The sequence below is a fragment of the Coturnix japonica genome, chromosome 3 (assembly GCF_001577835.2).
Source record: "Coturnix japonica isolate 7356 chromosome 3, Coturnix japonica 2.1, whole genome shotgun sequence".
NCBI lineage: Eukaryota > Metazoa > Chordata > Aves > Galliformes > Phasianidae > Coturnix > Coturnix japonica.
The window spans coordinates 31526397-31549949 of NC_029518.1; the positions used below are offsets into that span (position 1 = coordinate 31526397).

General features: G+C 36.2%; 1 protein-coding gene across 4 annotated transcripts in view; it reads left to right on the plus strand.

Moving 5' to 3' along the window:
* The window catches only part of AKT3 (AKT serine/threonine kinase 3), a 137089-nt gene that overhangs the window by 63059 nt on the left and 50477 nt on the right, over positions 1-23553 (plus strand). For all 4 annotated transcript variants that reach the window (XM_015857621.1, XM_015857620.1, XM_015857622.2 and 1 more), the window contains one exon: positions 13306-13431. In XM_015857621.1, coding sequence (XP_015713107.1) covers positions 13306-13431 — 126 coding nt within the window. The remainder of the gene's footprint in view (positions 1-13305; positions 13432-23553) is intronic.

The window sequence follows — 23553 nt, forward strand, 5'->3', positions numbered from 1 at the left end:
GTAAAATATGTATATTAAAATTAAACTGTATTATGATTCATACGTGGGCGTTACAAGTAGATTTATTCATTTTAAGGCAGTAAAATATTTTAGAAATATGTAGAATCCTGCGGTTAAAAACTGTGGGGTAGTTTTTAGCTTCACTTGCTTTAATTATAGTCTGCAAGTTTAAGAAAATACATTACTGACCAAGTTCTCATCTTCTTGATGCTGTTTCTGGTACAGGAAATACTTCATGGCTAAATCAAAATACCAATTTGTATTGGGATCTTTGTTTGCATTGCAGAGATTTGTTGATATTGTAAAATTGTTGTTCCTGCTTCATAAATAGATGTCAAAGTACTTTATTTCAAGTGATTTTCGCGTTGGACATTTTAAAGTGAGTTTTCAGGTATTTTCCAAGGTAGAGGGTTTTGTGCATACTCCTTAAGGTGCACGTGTATTTTTTATCTATAATTTTTGTGTGTACATGTGTCATAAAAAAAAAATAAAAAGTGTTGCCAATATACTTTGCTTACGTAAAGTCTGAAGTTGTATTAGGGAAATTCCTGGTCTGATTTTGTGTCAGCAGTAAAATCACTGCTTAGTGACGTGGTTATCTTAGAAATTTGAATCACTTGGACCTGCTCTTGTAGCTTAACCGGAAAACAAGAATTGCCATCACGTGTTAGACCAGCAGTCCAATTCATCAGTCATTAATTTTGCATAAGTTCATGCTGATGCCTCTTCTCCATTGCATCTTTTGTGCCCCCAGCCTATTATTCCCCAGTTTCTCCCTCGTGCAAATACTAGTTGTACAGTGAGCTGAAATTGTTTTGATCAGATCAAAATACTTTTCTTCTTGGGATGTGCTTCTGGTGTAGACCTGCCTCAGCTGCACAGATTGACACCACTGACACATTCTTTAACATGTGTTCCTCACCTTCCCAAACACACCGTGCTGGTTATGGGCTCTATTTAAGATGACCTGAGGTGGACGGGGAGTGGGATGTTCGTTCACTGTCTGCACTGCCTGGCTAGCTACAGGTTGGTGCTAGGACTAAGGGATATTCAGTGAGGAGGAACAACCTGCCCGTATTGAATGCTTACTGCAACTTCCTGAATGCGAGACTTTCATTCAGAAACAACAACAACAAAAAAAAGATGCATCACAGCACTGAAGGAGAGACTTGGTTTCTCTAAAGGTGCTGAATTGATGGGAGCATGTCTGGCAAATTTGTAGTGCAAAACATCAGGTTATTAGCAGTGTTACAGACTCCAGCTGTAAATGCTGGCTGCTGAGTGTTTGAAAATCTGCTCCTGAACTCTGATGAAAATTTGTTTTCAGATGGCCAGTTGTTCTGCTGTTGGTCTTTAGTGACATTAAATCCTTTTGTAGTAGTCCCTCCTTGAAACTGAAGGCTAATCCTGTCATTCTCTCCTCTGCTTCTTTGTACTTCCAGTGTTATTTTGTGTGTGTTTTGTCTCTGTATCCTTTCTGCTCTGGTATTTTTCTTTCTTCTTCTTCTTCTTTTCTTCTTTTTCTTTTTTTTTCTTTTTCTTTTTCTTTTTTTTTTTTTTNTTTTTTTTTTTTTTGCTTTTTGTTTTTGTTTTGTTTTAATATATTCTAGTATATTTTTGATATTATGGGTATGATGGGAATTATTTTTCTACTGAAAGGCAGTGATGCTTTGTTTATCACGTGTCATTTTACATTAGTTAAGTGTATGATTAAAGCTTATAAACAGTTTTCTTAGATTACCGTGCAGACAATTGACTTGAAATTTTCACATTTATTCCTAACCTTTTCTAGTTCTTCTCTGGGGCCTATTTCCCTGCGGTCCCTTGGCCCCCAGCACTTTGTTCTGGTATCTGTTTTTGGGCCAGAGACACTGAGGATATTTGTTACCTGAAAAAGTGCAAAGCAGATTTCTATTGTCTTCTTAGGTAAAGGCATTATTCTGGTTTCTTGAAAACATGATTATCGTTAGTTGCAGACTTCATTTTTCTGGTTAATTTTTCATCAGATTTTTATTTCTACTTGAGATTTTATTTTCCTTGCTTGGAAGTTCACTACAGTTATACGTGTATTTCTAAGATATATTAATTTTCCATCTTAAATACAGTATTTTCTTTACTTATAGAAGGTTTTCCCAGTTTTGCTCAGCTGATGCCTTATCTGAAGCAATTTCAGTATAATTTGGTGTCATAAGCAGGGTGAAAAGCTGGAAGTATGTGGTAAAGAGCAAGGAGACCCTGAGGGTTGAATGGTACATTTTCAAGATTTTCAAGATCCTTGTGGATGAAGTGCTAACAAAAATACATGAAAATACAATCAGGAAGAACATGGGGGTGGAAGTGGGGGAGTGGACTTGAAGTCTTTGTCTGCTTGCTGTGCCACGCTCTAGAGTCTGGCTTCACTGTGTAAGTTTATGGTGCAATTCCTTTTCCAAGTAGGATGGAACTTCAGTATTCTGAGGTTACCCTCAAGTGGTTCTTGAATTAATCCCTCCCTCTTGTGTGGATAACAAGGAAAATGTGTCCTGATCGTGCATTTTAGAGTCTATGGTATCGAGGAGTGCTGCTGTCAATAAATGACTTCCCCAAACTTTATTGTGTGTGGTATTCAGCCAGTTTGAGGGAAATTAAAAAAAAATCCTTCAAGTGGACACTATTTAAATTTGGGGGCATGGGATTTTCTGCAATTAACTAGATTGCTATGGTAGGCCAATATATTAAGCTCAGGCAGTTTTGTTGCTAATTACACACAACTTCTCTGGAGTATCGAATATTCAGATCCATTTTATGAATATGGTAGAGAGAATAACAACTGTAAAACAAAGCACTGTGCATGTAAGTGACTGTTAGCGTGTATTTCAGAAGGGATAAATGCTCACCATATGGTACAATTACTGTGTCCAAGTTTTCAAATTAGCTTCTCTCATCCTCCTTATTACTGTCTTTAAAAAGAGAGGGAAAAAAACCCAACATGATTTATCTACTCTGCAGCAGAACTCTTGACGCAAAACAGCAGCCCAGTTCTGTCCAGTTTTTTTTTCCTAGCATAATAGAGGCTGTCGGACTTTTTTATACTAATTACTGTGTGAGCCTCAGATGAACCCCCTTCAATTCACAGGGCTTTGTTAAGGGAGGAGCTGTCAATGTGTCTGCCCGTTTGCAGCTGTGCTGTGGCTTTAGCTTGCTTAACATTATGCTGCTTTTTAGACTTGACAGAAGGGATTTTTTTTTTTTTTTTTTTTTTTTTATTAAGGCAAAGCAGCCTTGTAGCGAAATGGTTTAAGCAGCTGCATTGTGGGGAAGCACAAAGAAGTTATTATTGTGTCTGTTTAGGGGGGTCGGATGGAGGGGGGAGATATTCGGCTGCTGTTGATGCCGATTGTTGACTTGCCATCTGCCAGATAGGGAGAAGAAAAAAATGACAGCTCCAGCAGGGTGTTCAAGAGGTTGTTTGGAGAGACGCATAAACATGTGCAGATGTCGAACTGAATAATGGCAAGAACTTGAGACGGTTTATGATGCTGCTGTTGTGTGTGCATATACAGAATAAATGTATGTGGAGATTTGGTTAGAAGGAGGGTACATATTAATTATCATTGTCCCTACCGCCTCCTTTACTTCTGTTAATTAGTTCAGGAGTTTAATATCTTCCTTCTCTCCATTGTTTGTTCCTAAAAAGAGCTTTTTCTTACAGCAGAGAAAACTTTTGATTTCTCCATGTGGTGGATTAAAAAAAAGAAAAAAAAAGTCTTGATAAATTTGGTACTTGCGGAAGTAAAAAAAAATAACAACTAACGCAGCTATTTCAGTCTTAGACATGTGGAGGACAGGTGCTACACATATTCTTAGGTAGCTTTGTCTACCTCAGGACTGGTACATCGCATGCCCCTGCTACTGCATCCTGAGCTTTTCTTATGCAGAAAGTGCCAATCGGTGAATGTCTGCTATTGTATAATAGACAAGTAAATGCTAGGGGTTAGAATGAGATTAGCAACTAATTTTCTCTTTCACTTGATCTTATTCTCAGTTCTTTTTCCAAAGGCAAGGAGGTGGTCAGGCATAACTTGTGTATTTTCTTGTTTGATGGTTCTATATAAAGAATAAAATAAAATTTGAATCACTCTTTAGGAATATGTTTTCCTTCCTTCCTCTTATCTACTCAATGTGTTTCCAGGTTAATGTGACAAATGTGACAATTGATGCAAACATGGATGGAAATTGAACTTGCCCAAAAAGGCCAAAGGAAGGTGCTATCTGATTCAGGCGATCTCTTATTTTAAGGATATAAAAAGAAACTTTTTTTTCTTCATAAATGTTATGTGCAAATTCGGCATTCTGATATCTGTCTTGAACTGAGAAGTGGGAAATGAAATTGTGTTTGAGGAGCGCTTTGGCTGCAGATTGTAAACTTGTCTTTGTTAATCATGATATCAGTATATATCATGAATGTTTGGTTAGTCACAGCATGACTTAAATACTATCTGAGTGGAACTAAACACAGTTTACTCTCAACATGTGAAAAAAGCAAACTTCTTGCTGTCTTTTGTCTTAGCTCTAATAAGCATCAGTTTAGTAGGTCACTGATGACAATAACTACATGCAGAACATTTGTTGTCAACTTTTGTCATCATCTTGGCTGGACAGGAAAAGTCAATTCTGGATTATGTTTTCAACTAAAAATTCGGGTGTGAGTGCCTCTTACTCAAGTGGGATTTCTGCATCTGAGTCTAGGCAGAGGTCAGTGGCACTGCAGTTGGTGAACTGCTTTTTGCGTGCTAGCTGAGTTGTTGGTTTTTCTACAGAACTGTTCCATTTGCCTTCATGTGTCATGGCTGGTGTGAAGCCTGAGGCACTGTGGGCAATGCTGCATCGTTGTTTATCGTGTCATGCATCCAAAGAGTTTCCAAGTAAATCCTTAAGAGTACTGCAGTTATAAAACTGTTCTTTCAGCTCAAGCAGTTTGAGGAATGTTTCTTTGTGTCTTGAAATGTTTGTTTGCAATTGATGTGGACTAAATGGTAGAAAGTAGAAAGGTTGACTTTCATGGCGTGCTGGAGGGAAAAAAATAATCAGGTGAATAACATATGCACTGGTTTTTTAGCGCCTGACAAGAGTTTGGGTACATGCATATCTAGTGACAAAGATAACGTTTAGAGGAGATATTTTAAAATTATTGAGATATGCCAGTTGTAAAAGTGAGACAGTTTGCTTTGCAAAAACATGTTAGCAAGTATACCTGTTTTAAGAGAGGAAAGATAAGAATTTTTGACGACACATTAATCTGTTGAAGAAACTCAGATCAATGATAATGCCACTGTCAAACTTTATCATATTCTTTTTTGAATCAGTAGAAAGTTTTAGATTTCTTGTGTAAGCTGGAGTTGGCTGTTATGCAAAACAGCTGTAAGTAAAGAATACTGAAATGATGTTAATTCCACCTAGGCATGTGTAAAAATCATGTGCATTTTATCATCTCATTTAATATATATGGTTTTACCTACTACATGTATTAAATCAGAGCTGCTGGCTGTAGCTGAGTGTCTTTCTGTTGTAATGTGTAGATGAATATCTGTATGCTTGCCTTACTCTTGAAATATTTACAAAATCTAAAAGAAGTTACTTTGGTCTACTAATAACTGAAGGGAAAAAAGGAAAGTTGTATGTTTTCAGTTATGTACCACTTGATGCTGATAGTCCTACACGAGAAATCATAAATATTTAAAAGTATCTGAGGATTATACCAATTAAAAAAAATCCTCTGAGACGATATTTAATATTTTTTTGTTCTTTTTTGCAGCTACTATAAATGCATCTAATTCCTATTATAAACTGGAAAACTGCTTTAAGAAGCAACTAATGTAGCATTTTGGGCTTCGCTATTATGAAGCTGTAAGCAAGAGAGAAATGTATAAAATGTGCGCAGTGTCCCTAAATGTTTCTAGGATGTAGACCTTGGTTTTCCATTCCTGAACAGCAGACCTTTAGAAAACATTTAACTCCTTTGTTGTTTGGAGATGTTGATGTAATCCAGAACTGTGTTATTCCAGACAGCATGTGCTAATATCCACTTCTCTTTAATTTATTTATTGTTCTAATTCTTATCCTTTAAGAATGGAGGGGAAGTGAGAGTGATGTTGAAACTGGCAGATTTTTCTTCCTGTTGGCTCAAAGTGGACATTGTAAAGGTCAATTCACAATTTGTCAGGATGTCAGCTAACTTCATATTTCTGTTATGATTTTTTTAAAGGACAGAGTCTTCTGTGTACTAAAATTGAGTATGCATTGTCAACATTTATTTTCCATGAGATGCCGGAATGCATCACTAATTGGTTAGATGCCCGCTTTGAAAACTGCATGGTCATTTGCATAGTGGCACGTCTGTCTATTACTGAGTATTTTCCTCTAAATTTTTATATATTTTAAATAAAATACTATTGATGCAATGGGAAAGCATTGAATGAACAACAGAAGCTGAATCAGGGTTGCGTTTATACAGGACAGAACACTACTCACTCCAGTAATCCTAATGAGAAGATGAGGGTGAGTGGTGATGTAAGCCATAATGAACCCCTCACTCAAACACTTGTAGATTGTGTGCAAAGCCTGAAAGGACCCATGCCCTGCAATAGAAGAAGGGAAAGACTTCCCATTGAGCGGTGTGGCGCTTCCTGGAGCTGTAGATGCAGAGAAGCATACCTTGGAGAGCTGCTTGATGTCTTCATCCTTTTGAGATTCCACCTCTGCTTGAAACTTTTCTGCTTCACCTGTATCAGACTTTGGTTTTGTGCACAACCTGCTGCTGCTTAAAAAAAAAAAAGGTTCTCTTGTTCGTTGTTCTTCTGTGCCCTTTGGCTGCCATGAGGGAGAGGGTTTTCTCTGCTTTCTTCTTCTCTTGCTCAACCGAGTAACTTCTGGGGTGTGTTCCTGAGCCTGCTTGCTGCATTCTGCAAAGTCTGAACTTATGTGTAGTTTTCACTGCTTTCTGACCACGTGGCTGTGAAAAGCAGAACATACATTGACCGATCTTAACTATTTTGGGCTGCTGTGATGTCATGAGAAAGTTCAAGTGTCCTCAAGTGTCCCTATCTTAGCAAGGCATTCTGCTTACATGGATACCCAAACCTTGTGTTTGGAAAATTCCCCAGTAGCTGTTGTATAGGCTGATACCCACACACAGCTTGAAGTGTTTCCCATTCCCTCGTTGTGACTGAAAAAATTTATTTGTCTAACATAAGTACAGATGTGCTTAAAATGTCATTTAGCATTACTGAGAACTGTGGGAAAACAGTATAAATAAATAATCACTGTCTTACAGTATAACATACAGAATCAAAGACTTAGTTCCAAATTCCTCTTTTCTTTGCAGTGCTGGAAAATTCTTAGGGGGGAGCACATAACAAAAATAGTTTTTAAAATGCTAATGCGTGTTGGGAAAAATTGCATTTTGATTTAATGTTTTTGATGTGCAGTAAGATTTTGTTAAACCTTTTTCAGGATGGTTACACATTATGCTATATTGGAGAGCTTATACTGAATCGTGAGAACAGGTATACTTTTTATTTTTAAGAAGCATTTCTTTTTTACAGTATTGAACTGTATTGCATATTTGTTGTCATGAAATTACAGGTAAGTAAGTATTAAAGAAGAGCGCTTTACATGTGCTGGTTTCTACTGACTTAGTCACATAGCCTGCTGCTGCTTCTAATCGTGTGTTAGGTAACACTGCCCTCAGAGGGCCAAGGTAAGTAAGTTCAACCTCAAAACCACTGGCGCTGCTTTTGATATTTCACTTGACCTGGCATTCATTATGGTTGTTTCTTTTAAAGAAAAGCTGCATATGTGTATGATTAATTTTATTTTTTATAATTTTATTTAGTGTTCTTAAACATTCTGTTTGTTCCTGACTATTAACTAAATGCTTGTACAGGGGAGCTGCAGTCTGATTTAATTCAGAGGTGCCTCTAAACAAACAAACAAACAAAAAAAGCCAACACAATGAGGAGAACAATATTTATGTATTATCTCTCTTAAAGCTGCTATAGTAAATTGATGACACAGACGAGAGGCAGATTTTTTTCTTTTTGTTCTCTTCTTGGAGGATTTTTCCCCCCTTCTCTTAAATCTCACTTATGTCTGTGTGGCAGCTGTTGCTTCTTTTAAGCAAGCAAGTTTTTGAACTCAGGTTTCTGTTGCTTATCAGCACTGAAACCATTTACATATTAAAAAATGTAGACGTTTTGCAAGAGCGCTCTTTTAAAGCTTGCTTTTTTTTTTTTTTTAAAAATAAGAAGATTAATTCATCACTAAAAAAGTTTTCAAGAATGTCTAAGTTTCCGTATATGCAGGGTTACAAATGGATGAGACTGAAAATAGCAACTGTTGAATCTGAGGTGAGACGAAACAATTAGAAACAATTATCCAGCATGGGTGTGGTGAACACTCCCGTGATTTACTAGATAGATCTTCTTTGTGAAGATCCTTAGTAGAATCAGAACTCCAGGCATTGCATTTCTAGAGTAAACATGTTTTCTGAAATGTCTTGAAGGCTGGATTCTTGTGACTGTCAAAGGCAAACAATTTATTAAGGTTGCAGTTGGCAAGTACGGAGCCAGCCACTAGGGTCATGTTCTGAACAAACCTTCACTACTACTACACTGTTACTTGTTACTGTTGTTACCCAGTGTATTATTAAGTACAACGTTAATTAAAGGGTTGCATTTTATGAGTGTGGATTTTGCTTGAAGTTCAGATTGTATTTCCGTGTGACTCAAGAATGCTGTGCTGTCTTCCTTCCTTTTCCTATTCTACCAGTAGTTATTAAAAAAAAAAAAAAGAAAAAAAAGAAAAAAAAAGCATACCCTCACAACCCAAAACAGGTTCTCAGTTCATATTTTGTGTATCATGTGCATGCATTTATTGCCTGTGCAATACACACTCTACTGCTTCTTTTCTTAAGCAGCTTTAAAAACTTTGACTAGAATTAAAGATGTGTATGAATTGGCTTTCTTTGCTGCAGTGGTTGAAATTAGAGGCCGCTTCTTGCAGTCTAATAAACATATTCTAAGAAAACATGTTTTTCAACTTAGAAGGGTATAAATTTAAGCAAAATAACAATTTAGCTTACATTATCTCAGCAGGAAGTCGGGTACAAACTGATTAATTCTCTATGGTGGATCCAGTGCTTTTTCAAGTACCACAGCTACAGTTCATTAGGTTGTCAGGATGTCTTGGATTTTGGTTAGTCTGTGTGGCCTTCTCCTTTCTCATAGAATTTCTTTTCACTTGAATTTTCAGGTGTAGATTTCCCAATTTCCTGTTTATTTTCCTTTTCTCCTTTTTTTTTTTTCTCCCTTTTCTCCCTTTTCTCCTTTTTCTTCCTTTTTTTCCTTTTCCTTCTTTTCGTGTTTTTTTTTCTTTTTTTCTTTTTTTTTTCCCCATTCCCCTTCCCTTTTCCCTAAATATTTGGAAAAAAGTACCCCAAACATATTTAGAGTAATTAAATACTGCATATACTATAAAATATTTCATTTTGGTTTGGTTTGTTTATACAGAGCTGGTAAATTAGAAGTCACATGAAATTTTTTTTCCTGTTCCAATACTTGGCTGTGTTTTAGTATTTTTGTGTGTGTGTGTGTGTGTTTAGAGGATTTCTCTTTTAAAGCAGTTCAGTAAACATGTCTATTAAGAAGTATAGAATCAAATGTTTTTCTCTCCTTAAGCAGATTGTATAGAAGGGATTCAGTTATGAGGGCACCTAGACTTCATCCTGAGTGCCATTAAACCACTTAAGCAGTTAAGTGAACTGCTTACTGATATTACTGTTTACTTTATTCTTCAAAAGTGTTCACTCATTTGTTAATTAAATTACAAAATAAATAAAGGGCAGATTATAAATATTCCCGAATATCCACTGATGAATGATTTGATTATTTGTCATTTCAAGGAAAAAACAGTGTATTATATGCACGTCTGTATTTGTGGTGTGTGTCTGTATTTTTGGTGTGTCTCTGTATAGAAGTCTTGAAAAAGTGGTATTTTGATTCATCTTAGGAAAATATTTAGGGGGAATACTCTGGAGAAAAATGTGTATGAATGAAATGTGCTGGATAGTTCTGAAGCAATTACTGCATTTACACAGGCTGCTTAAAAAATAATGCCTCCTTTTTATTTCCATGGAAACCCCAGTTGATGCAAAGAGCACAATAACACCAGTTGATAAGGCAAATTCTCAGATACAAAATACTATTTTTCAATATAGTTGTACCACTAGTTGTGTGTTTTTGCCAGTGATGAACAATAACCTGCATGCTGTGCCTGTAAAAATATGCACCATTGGAAGTACCCCACCATTGCTGTAGCCACTGCTGAAACACACCACCCACTGCCTCATTGTGCTCACATCTACTGTTTGATCTACATCAACGTTCAGTAAGCATTGATGAACCTTAACAGGTGTAGTTTGTTCCACATGGAGGAATTAAATTCCACACCTTTACTTCATGTGCATTGCCATGTCAGACACCATTTTGTCAGTCTGACACTCTGCTGCCATCTGTCACATGGATGTCACGTGTAACTGAATGTTGGTGGGAAGGTTCAACTGCCACACCACCAAAGTCTGCCTCTTGACGTTGTGGGCCAGCACAATAGAATAGTAGGCATTACTTTTGTAGCTGCCATTGTAAGCTGTGTGTCCTGTGTCTTGCTATAGTTTGCTGGGCAGAGGCAGGGATACAGATGTGCTCATGGACAGTCTGGTACTTACTTGCCATTCAGTATTTATATCGTCCTCTCTTCAGGGAAGTTTGGAAGTACTTGTCATACTTTTCTAATGGTTCTTCTCTAGACAAGATGTCTACTGCAAAACTGATTAGATGGTCAAAAATCTGTTCAGTTTTCTCATTCATAGACTTTGAGTACTTAGTAGAAGCTGAATGCAACATGAATGTTGCCCTGAGAAGGGAATAAATGTTTCTAAGGGCATAAGGGCAGCTGCTGAAATGATCTCCCTCTTTTTTTTTTTTTAAATTTTTTATTTATTTTTATTTTTATTTTTTATAAAATAGGATTGATTCCAGACAGTGTCAGTGTTAGTAGGAGTTAGTAGTAGTTTCAGTTTCTTCCTGATGTGACTAATTAGTGTTCTTACCCTGCCATCCCTAACTCTTGGAGAGTCTGTTTACCAATTTGCATAGTTTGTTCCTTACAGAAAGGAAGATTTTATTTGAGACTTTAAACTTTGAATGGCTGACCTGGCTTGGCTGTACTTGTGTTCTGTCCATATTGGATGCTGCTGTTGAGCAAGTCTTCCATTGTTTTAGCTGCTTCCTTCCCAGTGAATGCACCTTCCAGAGAAGGCTAAAGTCTTGATAGATTTTAAACCAGCAGGCACTGCTTAACATCGCAGCCTCCTGGAAACAAGTAGTATTTGAGAACCTTATGTAAGATTCATTATGAACTGTTCAACATGTAGAAAGGTACTAGAATGCTACTATTTTTTAAACTCATATTGTTGATCTGATGTGTATGTCTTTGTTTTGGATTAAACTCCTTGCTCCAGGCAGTTTTGTTTGTTTGTTTGTTTTTAAATGGGAAGTATTTTAAATATTCTTAAGAATCATTCCTTTAGTTAGGCCTATGATTGTTATTTTTGAGTATTCAGCAAGCATAATTAAAGAAGCATCAGTATGTTTTCATGTAATGATACAGTTTTCACTGTTATCAGTATTAAAGTTACGTTTCTTTTCCCACACTTGCTTATTTGTTTGTTTGTTTATTTCTTTGCTTATAATTTGAGCTGGGATTTCCCATTGTGAAATCAATTCAGACCAGCTGTATTAGTGTAGGTGTTTCCATCTGACCTAGCACCAGAGACTTGAGATAGAGAGAGGAGTCTAGACAAGTGTATCTGGTGCTTTATCTCCTCTTTATTTTGTAGTGAAGTTAAGTAACACTGTGAGCAGTTTGAATTTTTTTCTACTTATATGAAAATGAAAAATCTCTAAATAACAACGCATGGCAGGTGCTGTGCTATCTGGAGCTAGAAGTTTTGCTGCTGAGGGCCAGGAAACGTAGACTGGCTTCTAACAGAACAATTGCAGTGTCAAATGAATGTCATCTTCCTTCTAACCTCTGAGTTCTCTAAAAGGTACGGTTAACAGTCTGTTGAGTGACAAAACACTTCTCAAGGATTGGGTTTAGCCTAGGGCCAGTGCAGCCCCTGGTTTATAGTAAGTTCTGAGCATTCTGCAAGTTGATAAGTCGAAATCGTCTTTCAGTTTCAGCCATACTGAACTTGAAATTGTGTTTTTTAAAGTTAATACAACTAGGTCATGATTCTTATTTCACAGTGACACTTTGATATAATCTTAAGAGTCTTAGATTAGAGCAGTATTTTAGCATGAAGTTTACAAGTGAGTAATAAGTGGCAACTTTTAGTTTTAAGGAAATTTGGAATTTTGCATTGGTTCATACACTTTTTTTCTTAAAATATTGTGTGATGACTAACAGTAGCTCGTTTAAAATCTTAGCTATTGGTTGTATGTACATTATTTGTTCTGCGAAGCTGATGGAAGTCAGAGATGGGGAAAGCTGGGCTGGTCTAAATGCACCTGTATTTACCTGTGTAATACATGAGAAATAAAATTACTGGTGAGATTTTGATATGATAAAATATTGCAATTTAGTGATTTTCCACTCTTAAATAAAATAACATTGTTTGAGCTACCAACTCTCTTCTGTCTTGTTCTTAATCTTTCTGTTCCTGAATACCGCATGGCTTGTTGAACCTTCCATTCCAACCTGAGTAGGGTGAAAGTGGAATTGATGTGTTTATTGGTTGGCTTATCTTTTAAAAGGTAACTGGATTGGGTACCTTCAGTTGCTGATAGTTTACTTTTGAATGGACTTTGATTTTTGCTTTGGTTCAGCATGGTGAATGTTCTACATTGTAGTAACTGACATTTACTTTTGTTATTGTAAGCTGAGCTGTAGTGCTTACTTGCACCTGTACCAAATTTCAGACTGCTTACAGATACAAAGATGGAGGACTGGGAAGAGTATGGTGTACAGAGTATCGTTCTACAGTTCAGGTTTTCAATTGCAATTACATTTTCTCTTCTTTTGGAGGAAGTTAGTTTCCTTTGTAAGGAAAAAACATCTGGAAAGATTTTGGTATAATTGTTAGACATTGATGATATGTTTTTTAATATCAAGTTTTTTTTTGTTGTTATTTTTTTCTTCTACAGTACTAATGAACACTTTTTTTTTTTTTCTTTTCTTTTTTTTTTTTTTTTTCCCCTCATTTAGGAGAATATATAAAAAACTGGCGGCCAAGATATTTCCTGCTGAAGACAGATGGTTCTTTCATAGGCTATAAGGAGAAGCCCCAGGATGTGGATCTGCCATATCCACTCAACAACTTTTCAGTGGCAAGTATGTGTTTCCAGTATTTATTATGCTCTCGGCATATTGACAAAGTATTTTCTATGTTTTGCTGAATGTGTAGTTTAGAATTTCTTGATGTTGTGTGTCAGGCCAGTACCTCCCCATCTCATGTCCAGCTCTACAATATTTTCTTATAAATGGCATTAAAGATTTTATCAGAAGTGGGTTTTTGAATATTTTAAAAATCTAAGTCATCAATTTTTGTTTTTATTTTATTTCTTTCTAAAGTGTTTGTTACAAGCAATAACATTTATTAAATGATTGTTATAAGATGAAAATCCTTAGAAAGCTTACGTGTATTCATACCATTGTCCTCTTTATTTTTTGGTAGTATATCTGAATTCACTTGAAAACTCCAATTAATTAGAAAATTATCTAGACTGTCAAATGGCACAAAATCGAGCTAAATTATTTTTCTCTTGGATAATCAGGTAATCAGCTCTCCAGCCTGGTTAATCAGTAATTTTGAGCAATCAGACAATTTGCATATATTAGCAAAGCTAAAAAGTATGAATCTGTTGGGTAAAATGAAGGCATTTTATCCATTTTTCTTTTTCAGAAATGTTTTTAGAAGACAAGTTAGTATTTTTTTTTTTTATTGTGAGGTTGGTAGAATATTTCTCAACAGAAATGAAAATATTTGCAGAGCTAAGCCAAGGAGAAAAAATCCCCCTGAGTATAAGATTTGTGAATATTATAGCTATTAACTTTTCCAAAGGAAGGAATATTACGATATGTAACCAACTTCTTTCAAAATGTGTTTAGCATACTGCAATACTATAAATGGCAGTTTTTAGCTTTATAGGGGAATGTTGGAGCTACAAGAGCAGGTGTATTTAGGGAAGGGATTTCCTTCATTTACATTATTGAAGGAGGAACAAATTCTACTGACACTGAATTTGCCCCTTTTTTTTTTTCTTTTTAATGAAATTATTTCTGAGATCGTGTCAGCCTGCGTATAAGAAATAATTTGGGTATTTTGTTTGATAAGGAATTAATCTTGAGATCCAATCTCATGCCTTGACCCAAAGTTGGAGGTGAAAAACCTTGCATATTCTGATGATGACGGAAGTATTACAAATGATATTGAGTATACAAGCCTTTTAATATTAGATGCTCATTTTGCCTTGTTGCTATGCAGCTCAAGAAGCAGTGATGCCTTTAAGTTGTTCATGAGAGTTGGTAGACCTAGCACTGATCAAGTCATAGACCATTATTCTTTAGCTATTCCTCTGGCTGTATAACCCATTCATTTATAGCAGTTAGGAGTTTCCTAGATACTTCTTTCCCTATGGCCAAGTAAAAGAATATCTGTGGAATTACAGCAGTTTTTTGTCCTGCTTTACTGTACTCTTCATTGCATGTTTTGTCTTCCTTTGCCGTTGCAATGAGAAGGATGATCCAAGCAGTAGTTCTAACAAGTGAAGAAGTGCATAATTAACTATTAGTCCCACTGTGTTGATACTGGTGTTGAACGATTTTTTCCCGTCCTGATACCAAGAGGTTATCTTCTATAATGCTGATATTAGAGTGCTGCCCCTGAACTTTGGTTTGATGAGAATTGGATGATTTTTTAAAAATTGTTTCCATAAATGACAGGAGTTCTTTCTGTATCTTGCAAGCATCATGGGTCAGATACTTAGGGTATGTAAGCTAAAGAGAGGAACATGTAGTATTAATTAAAGAAATACAGTGTTGGTAAAGAAGATGAATTTTTTTGTTTTCTGGCAGGAGAAGCAATAATTTAATAAGAAATATTTGCTGATGAGAGCAAGAATAACAAGTACTTTTCCCTCACAAAAATAATCCCATAAAATTTAAGCAAAGTACCTATGTGGAGATCACAATGTAGGAAGTAAAACATTTTCTGGAATAAGATTATTATTATTTTTTTTATAAGATTCCTGTTTTTTTAACTTTAATTAAATGGATTAGATTTTATCTTAAATAAGTAGTAGAAAATTACGTAATATGGAAAGGCTGAAAAGATAAGGCCAGAATACTATTATACTCTGAATTGCAAAGGACTGCTTTGGGTCAGATATTTTATCTGTCTAAAGATGAGATCATCAGTAGGGCAAACAAACAAATCAACATTCTGTGTGACTGAATCAGATCTCATCTGCAGTACCTGGTAAATCTCAAGAACAGGCTTTATGGTCTCCAGTCCCTGAGTTCCTGAGCTGCTGCAGTAGGTTTGCAGTGGCAAGCAGTGCAGCATATTTTTTCTGTAATAGTGAAGTGCGTTTTTCATAAATTACTAGCCGGGCAGATGGAGTGTGAGATCACTGTTAATACCATCTTGATTAGGTTGGCAGGGACTTAAAGATATGTCTTTATAGTCCTATCTTCACGTAATCTTTATAGCTAACTGTAAAGTGAGAATGTGGTCTCTGTCTACTTTTTGCTCTCCAAATGATAGACATCTTTGGCTCTTACTTACAGCTTGTTATCTAAGCAGAGAAGGCCAAGGCCATGGTATTATTTTTGTACTGTTTGAGTTGAACGCTGGAAAGTTTGTACCTTTCTGCTTTGTACAATACTTGTTCTGTAGTTTAAAATTCTACACCCACACTGTTAAACAGGTTACTTTGATCACACAGATATTTTCCCAACTGAATGACCCCCTTCCACTCCTGATACACCAGGCTTACTTTTGCAGAAGTCTTTCCCAGATACAGTATCATTTTCTGCATAGTTGCTTCCCAATTTATTCCAAGGAAAGCTTCTTCCAAGAAATGCAGCCTAAAACCCACAGTTGAGTTGTTTCCTCTCCCTGAACCTTTGCATCCAGTGTATTACCTTGTGAATCGCATGAATGGGAGAAAGGAGAGGACAAAAATATTTTATAGCCTGCTAACAGTGCTGAATATACCGTTATTAAGGCAGGGAAACATTGTGGGCCTGAAATGGCAGGGACTGATCTCTTGCTGGACCATAAGTATGCTAGGTGGAGTTGACTGGGGGAGTTTGGTGGAGATGGGCTGGACGAAGTGGGAAGATTTGGGTTGGTGGCTGTTCTTTGAGGACCCCAGGCAGGGGCCTCACCTCCCCACAGCAGCTTTCCAGTACATGTGAGCACCAGTAGTGAGTTATCTGTGCTTTGACTGTTGAGCTGCCGCAGCTTGTGGAGGGGTGAACAAATCAGTCTGGTGATACCAAGTCATGCTGGAATTGCTCTGGTTTCTCTCCTGTGGAGCTACTGTATTTTATACCATAGAGAGCCCAATTTGGAACCTAGTTCAAAGTCAGCCTAGCTCTTTTCAGGTACAGAAAAGCAGTTGCAAGTAATCAAGTTAGTGGAGCTTCAAGAGACACAGTTGATTGACTGAGTCATGGTAATGGAGTGGGTGTGCATTTCTGCCCACCTCAAAATATGTTAATTTAAATTGCTTTTGCTTAGGCATTAATGCAGTCAGAACCAGTCTAAAAATATTTTTGATTCAATTGCTGTAACTTTTTGGTATAGGCAAGGGACTCTATTAGTCTTCTCTAGAAAAAAAGCTAGTACTCTAGTTGTCCCCATGACAGAATTTGTACCCCCAGAGGTCCCAGAAAAGAACAACATGATCTCACAACACCGTTTCTAAGTGGTCCAGTGCTGTCAAAGCAGAATCAGTACTGCTTTGTGTAAACTGCATTGGTTTTCAATGGGAAGAAGTGGTGGTTCTTTCCAGTTCTATTTAAGGAGCTTTTGTGGCCTTACTGACACAAAAGCAAACACAAAAGAGAAACCACTGAAAACCACCCCCCCAAAAAAATTTGCACACATGCAATGAGTGTGTAAGTGATCATATAACACATTTGGGGTGAGGTGTCTGTACAAACTGGCCTTTTGCCTTCATTTTTGATCATCATGTGGAGAATAATTGGAATGAGATATATCCGTTTAATGATAGCCTTTGAGCTTTGGCCAAAAATGATGTCACTTGTAATTTCTGTGGTATCTTGAAATATTTTACTTTCCAAGCACTCTGTGATACAGGTGAAATAAATTCAAGTTATTGCTAGAAGATACTCTTTTATAAAATATTTTTCTTAATTTTATTTTTCTTCACTACAGAAACGATTGCAGATGAACCATAGCTACTCTCAATGAAAAATCTGTACTACTTTTTACTAATCATAATCTTTACATTGTCCAGAGACAAGGTTTATTATTTTGGGGATATAAAAATATAATCAACATAAAAATTGAAGTGTTTTTAGAGAATAATGTTAGGGTTCTAAAGAATTCAGAGTACATTCTTTAAAGAAATGAGTAGGAAATACATGTACATGTATATATCAACTTATCCATGAAGATACTTTGCCATTAGGCATGACTTTATTCCAGGAACTCCACAGTTAATTTTTCAATAACATTTGAGTTTGAAGTCCTAGGTGTTTTTGGTTGTCACAGCAGTGGATGACGTGAATACACAGATATGCATCCAATTAGTTTCTTATAATTACAGCACAGGTTTAAATCCAAAGTAATAATAGTACAATTGAATAGATAATATTCATTCAACACTGCAAATAATTACGGGAAGAAAAAAAGCACTGTATATATAATGTGCTGAATACGCAAATATGTCTGTAGAAATTCAAACTCAGATCTGATTTGTTACCAGTGTTAATGCAGGGTGTATGTATGTTTGTCTTTCTGGAAAACTGGACCAGTGATTTTCTTTGAGAGGTTTGTGAAGTACCTTATGAACTGTTTTAAGGTGGCATAGTTGGTATTCAGTCATTTGACTTAGAAGTTTGGATTCACTTGTTAGCTTGGATCATGAATGAGATCCTCAGACTTCAGTTTTACTGTGGTCTTTTCATAAGTAACGCCTCCTATTTATTTCCATGGAAACAACAGATAAAAGAGCATGATAACGCAGCAACAAAATGCAATATTGTCAGGAAGGTTCAGCCATGCTACCAATATATGCTTCTGATCCATGTGCCAGCATTATAAAATAGGAGGCATTACTTTTGGAGCAGCTCTCGGACAGTGCTTTCTCGGACATCAATTTACCATTCTGTAATCCCCAGTTATCTCCTAAGTAGGGCCTGGTATAAGCATGGCAAGTAAAAAAGTATATTGTGAGGTCTTTTTATCCTGGTGTGATACATCGATTTGCGTAAATGGAATTGAGATGTTAGTATGAAAGAGAGAGGGATGCATTATGTTACTGTCTTCTGTGAAGACAAGAAAAACGTCAGGCAAAGCCTGACAATAATATGTGGAGATCTCTCATTGTCATTCTCTCTTTGCATGAAGGGATGACTAGCAAACTAATTGTCATGATAGAAAGGCAAGGGCACTACTTCAGTACTCTTTGGAGTGCTGGAAATAAATGACTTTCCAATGTGGTGAAGTGCATCAAGGATGGTCTTTTTCAATTTCAAGGAAAATATTTTTTTTTTTTTTGGTGTTTATTATTCAGTCATATATGTTGTTGCTGTTATAGCATCGAAGCGCATACAAGTTCGAGTCATGAGCCAAGCTCCACAGGAGTGGGATTTCTACCCATACGGAACAAAAAGTCAGTTCCTGCTCCAAAATACTAAAATTCCAAATATAAAACAAGGGATAGCAGATGGATGCAAACAGATGGGGGGAGTATGAGAAAACAATGAGACAGTATTAGCCTATAGTATAAGCAGTGGTCTCAGCACATTAACAACGTATCCACATAACTGTCCAGGTTAGAGTTTTACTCTCTTCTTACTTCCCTATTACTATTCTCTCTCCTTACTTCCTGTTTTTAAGAGGTCATGATGAAGTAGAGTTTTAAGGAGGATTGAAAGAAGAGCTTGCTCACTAAATAGAAAGAAATTAGGAATGCTTTTCAGAAATGGTGCTGAATGCAACAGTGGGAGGATGAATGATAGGAAAGGTCATTTGGATATTGAATAAAGAGTGATAAAGAGGATGAGGGTAGGCTGTGGGGGTAGTACATGTTGAGAACTTACTGCTTATGTGCTAAGGCTGTGTAGAAAACAAAGAGTGCAAAGAGAGGTATGTTGTGATCAAAAGGGCAACAGAAAGCAACTGCCTCTGGAGCAGTTTGAAGGATGGCAATTTTGGGGGAAAACTGCATTTTTGGGGACCAAAGAAAGGATATTAAATTATTCACATACATTGTTATGTCACCAGCCTTGTTTTTATGGGTAATATTGCGCATAAATAAAATGTAGTGAAAAAAGAGGAGACTTGAGGAGAGAGAGCCTTTTGGAAAGCCTCTGAGAAATCGCATGGAGTACATAAATGGGTGGGAGAATCAGGAGTGAACCAAGCTAAGCATGTGTATAAATATATATTTCTGTATATAAATATGCATATATACACGTAAAAGTCATGGCATTTCATATGTGAGCAAAAGAATGCCTATGTGTGTCAATGTTGTGTTAGTTATGTTACTTTCCTAACACAAGTCATAAGAGAAAATTGGATTCAGAATACAAAGAGTAGCAGTAATAAAAAGAGGTTGAGTAAGCAGAGTGTTTCAACATGAGAAAAAGCTAACTGGAGTAGGTACTGAAGAGGCAAAGGTTGGGAAAGTGAAGTATTTATCTTCTGAAGGAAAGACTTATAGGAAAATAAGAAATTAAGGATTAAATTGCAATGTAAATAGCTAGATATGCTAGATATAAATATCTGCAAATAAATATCTCCCTATGTAAATAAAAATAAATGCATGTTCTAAAAAATGCCATCAGTAGTCCAATACTATTTATGTCAGAAGACAATCATAGGAAGTTCTCCTTTGTGCTAAAACTCAGTTTGCATGAGAAATAATTTCTCAAATATGCAACCTTTGTTCACTTTTTAATGGCATTTTGGATGTTTAACATTCCTATGTAACTCTAACAACAAATTCTGCTGAAGTTTCCTTTATGAAATAGTAGTACAATATTAGTATTCCTTCTGTGGTTTTTTTTATGCTGAATGAATTCATTTTGGAAAAGAACACTGGTGATGATATGGTTAAAGTTATAGGATTCAAACTTTAAACTTTTTAATAAAATCTGAACAGATGATCTGTGCTTTTTTTTTTTTTTTTTTTTTTGGAACTGGCAGGTTTCAGGCCCTCTAATTGGCTTCCCAGCTTTGCAGAGTAATTACAGCTTCAAGCAAACTTTGTCATCTGTGGTTCAGAATGGTGTAAAGTAAACAGAAGTTTTGAAATACAGTTTGTAGTTAGAGTTGCTCAGGAGAGTTTAACTAGCATAACTATTTAATTTAGATAGTACATTTTATTTGGAAAAGATAGCCTAACATTTTAGAATTATCAGGTTGTTTGTGGATATGGAGATAAAAGTTAACATCTGGTTAACCTCTTTTTTAGATCCAAAAATGGCCAACTAAGTACTACAGACTTGTTGGAATTGAGTTGTTGATTTCTGTAACTGATTTTGTATTTTGCTGCTTTGAACAAATGTTCTGCCTCAAGGCTTTGTATCCCCTCTAATATTAAGGGGGAAATTTTTCATGAGTAATGTTTAATCCCAAGCAAGACAGAAAGCTTTAGGATTAAAATGTGTAATTCCAAGTTGTAGATGGCTAGCATACAAGAACACAAAGTTGAGTCTGTCTGTTTACTGGCTTACTCATCTTTTTGAATGATAATTTAGACTTCCAACTGTTTGGAGTTGAGATTCAGCCCTTTAATTACATATGTTTATGTATAGTAGCAAACTTGAAGACATTATGGTAGAGTGTTCTCTCCTTTTGGTAATGACCCAACTATCACTCAGGCTTTCTGAGCCAGATTTCAGTAGCCAGTTTCACTCATTCTTTTATGCTTTTGTAGTTTCCAAACTATTCTGTCTAAAACTACTACATTTTTTTCCCCCCAGTAATTAGTAGAAAAATATTTTGGTAATTAGCAGTAAGTGTGTATTAGAGTACTTATTCATCTTAATAGATTTATTCATTTTCTTACCCTTAGGTGAAAGACATGCACAAACAAATTTTTATTCAATGTTGCAGTCGTGGCAGGAATGTTGTTTATCCCATACATTTGAATACAGCAGCCTGTGAAACATGTGAGTGACTAAATATCAGCAGACTTCAGTTACTTTTATGTACTTGAGCAGGCTGAGTAGCACACACCACTTTCAGAAATACACTAGTTCTCCACTTCTTTCCAAAACTCTTTTTGTTTCAGTAATTGAGGACATTTGTGTGTTCACTTTTATCCTTATAAATGGAAATTATATATTTATCCACTTTTAATAGAATATTTCAGAAAGCTCTGTAAGGTTTGCTTGATGTTATTTTTCAATAGCATCCTTCTAACCATTTCAGATATCATTTTTTAAATGTTTTCATTTCCTTTTTCATTTGCGACAGCATTTTTTCTTGTACATTTAATTGATCATGTTGATCATCCATAATGAAAACCTGTGAGAGTTAAGGACTCTGTGGTATTTACAGACCTTAGTATATGCATCCACAGCTAAAGTAGTTGTTCTTATTAATGAAGTGCATTATCACTTTGAGAAGTCTCTGAAGAAAAATTAATATGTAGTACCAGTAATGTGTGTACAGCTTGGTACAGACTTAAATGGATGAATATACCAAAAAAATATAGATAATATATTAATTATGCAAATTGGTCTCTCAACTAACAAATTCTCTAGTTCTCTCTTGCAGTCTCCCCATTCTAGTTGCTATTTCTTGCTGCTGTTCCTGATGACTCTTCTTTTTTCCTACTGGTCTTTCTTTTCCACAAAGGCTTCAGTCTTTTGCCATTTGCATCCCTCTACCTTTATTCTCTCGTCTTTTGTTCTGACATCTCTTCTTTAAATTATTTTTGCTGTATGATATTGTTCCATATTGGATTTTGCCTTAACCATGTAGCTTCTTTTTTGCACTGTCTGAGGTTAGCAAGAACCAGCACAGACATAGGAGAAAGAGCTTTCCATTCAGCAACTATATAGATGGGAGATAGCTGTAGCCTCTGGGTTACTGCAAAGATTTTTAAAAATTTTATGGTCTAGTAAGTGTTAATGCAGGTTTTGTTTTTTGGTTTTGTTTTTTTTTTCTTTTTTAAAATCAGTCTCCCCTGTGCTTTTTTCTCTCTTGCAGATAGAATGGACAGTTGTGTTACATTTTCATAGGAATACTGGAAGGATATCAAAGGTCTTGGTTTGCCAAGTTTCAAGTCTTGTCTCCAAAATGTAGTATTTTCCAGCAGTGTGCAGCTTTAGGCAAACATCCAGCAAAGGAAGTTTCAGCCTACATGATTGAAGTGTGATAGGATTAAAGATGAGAGAATGGTTTAGTCAGGGGGCAGGATCAGGTAATCCTAGAACAGACATGTGTGCAGTCTCTTCTGGTATAAAAGTAGCCCTATGCATTTCTTAAAGCTGCAGCTGAGAATATAAGAAAACAAATAGTGTAGTATTCCTAGAGTCCCTATCACTGACTTGGTAACTTGGGCTTCCAATTGTATGCATGAGGAGAGGAGGTCTTTGATCTCAGAGTCCTTGCACCCAGCTGTGAGCCTGGTATATATCCTAAGTAGCTCCACTTCATCATGGTTCCAAAGTTGCCTTCATCTGCTTCTGTCCTTGTTTTTCTTTCACCTTTTGTGTGAAGTTCCCTCTTCCCATGTCCATTCAACTGTAGCACCTTCCTCTTAAAAACAAAACAAAACGTGTCAGCTTACGCTACAGTTCTTAAATCGTGTTCTGAAATCACAGAGAACCCTCTAATGTCAGAACTTCCCTGTCTGAATTGAGGATGTGGCACAAGTAAGTCTGATAATGCTTGCTTGATAACAGCCAGAGGCCACTTCTCAGATAAAGTGTTCTTTAGATCTTCAGGTACACAAATTAATACCTTGAGCAAAGGCATTAAGATTGTTCTACATTAGTAATATAAAAGAGAATTGCTTTATTGTATTTCCAGTTTGTATCTGCATTTCAGGAGGTCTGCTTTATGTCGTTTGTACAATTAACACTCGCAACAGGCTTAAGAAAGAAAAGTGAAACAGGGTAGCAGGCACTGAAGTATGTTGAGTGTTTAGAAATTCATTTGATCTGATGCAGCTCCTTCGACAGTATTTAAAAATAATTCCTGTAAAATTATGGATGATAGTTGGGGTGTCAGGACTCTGA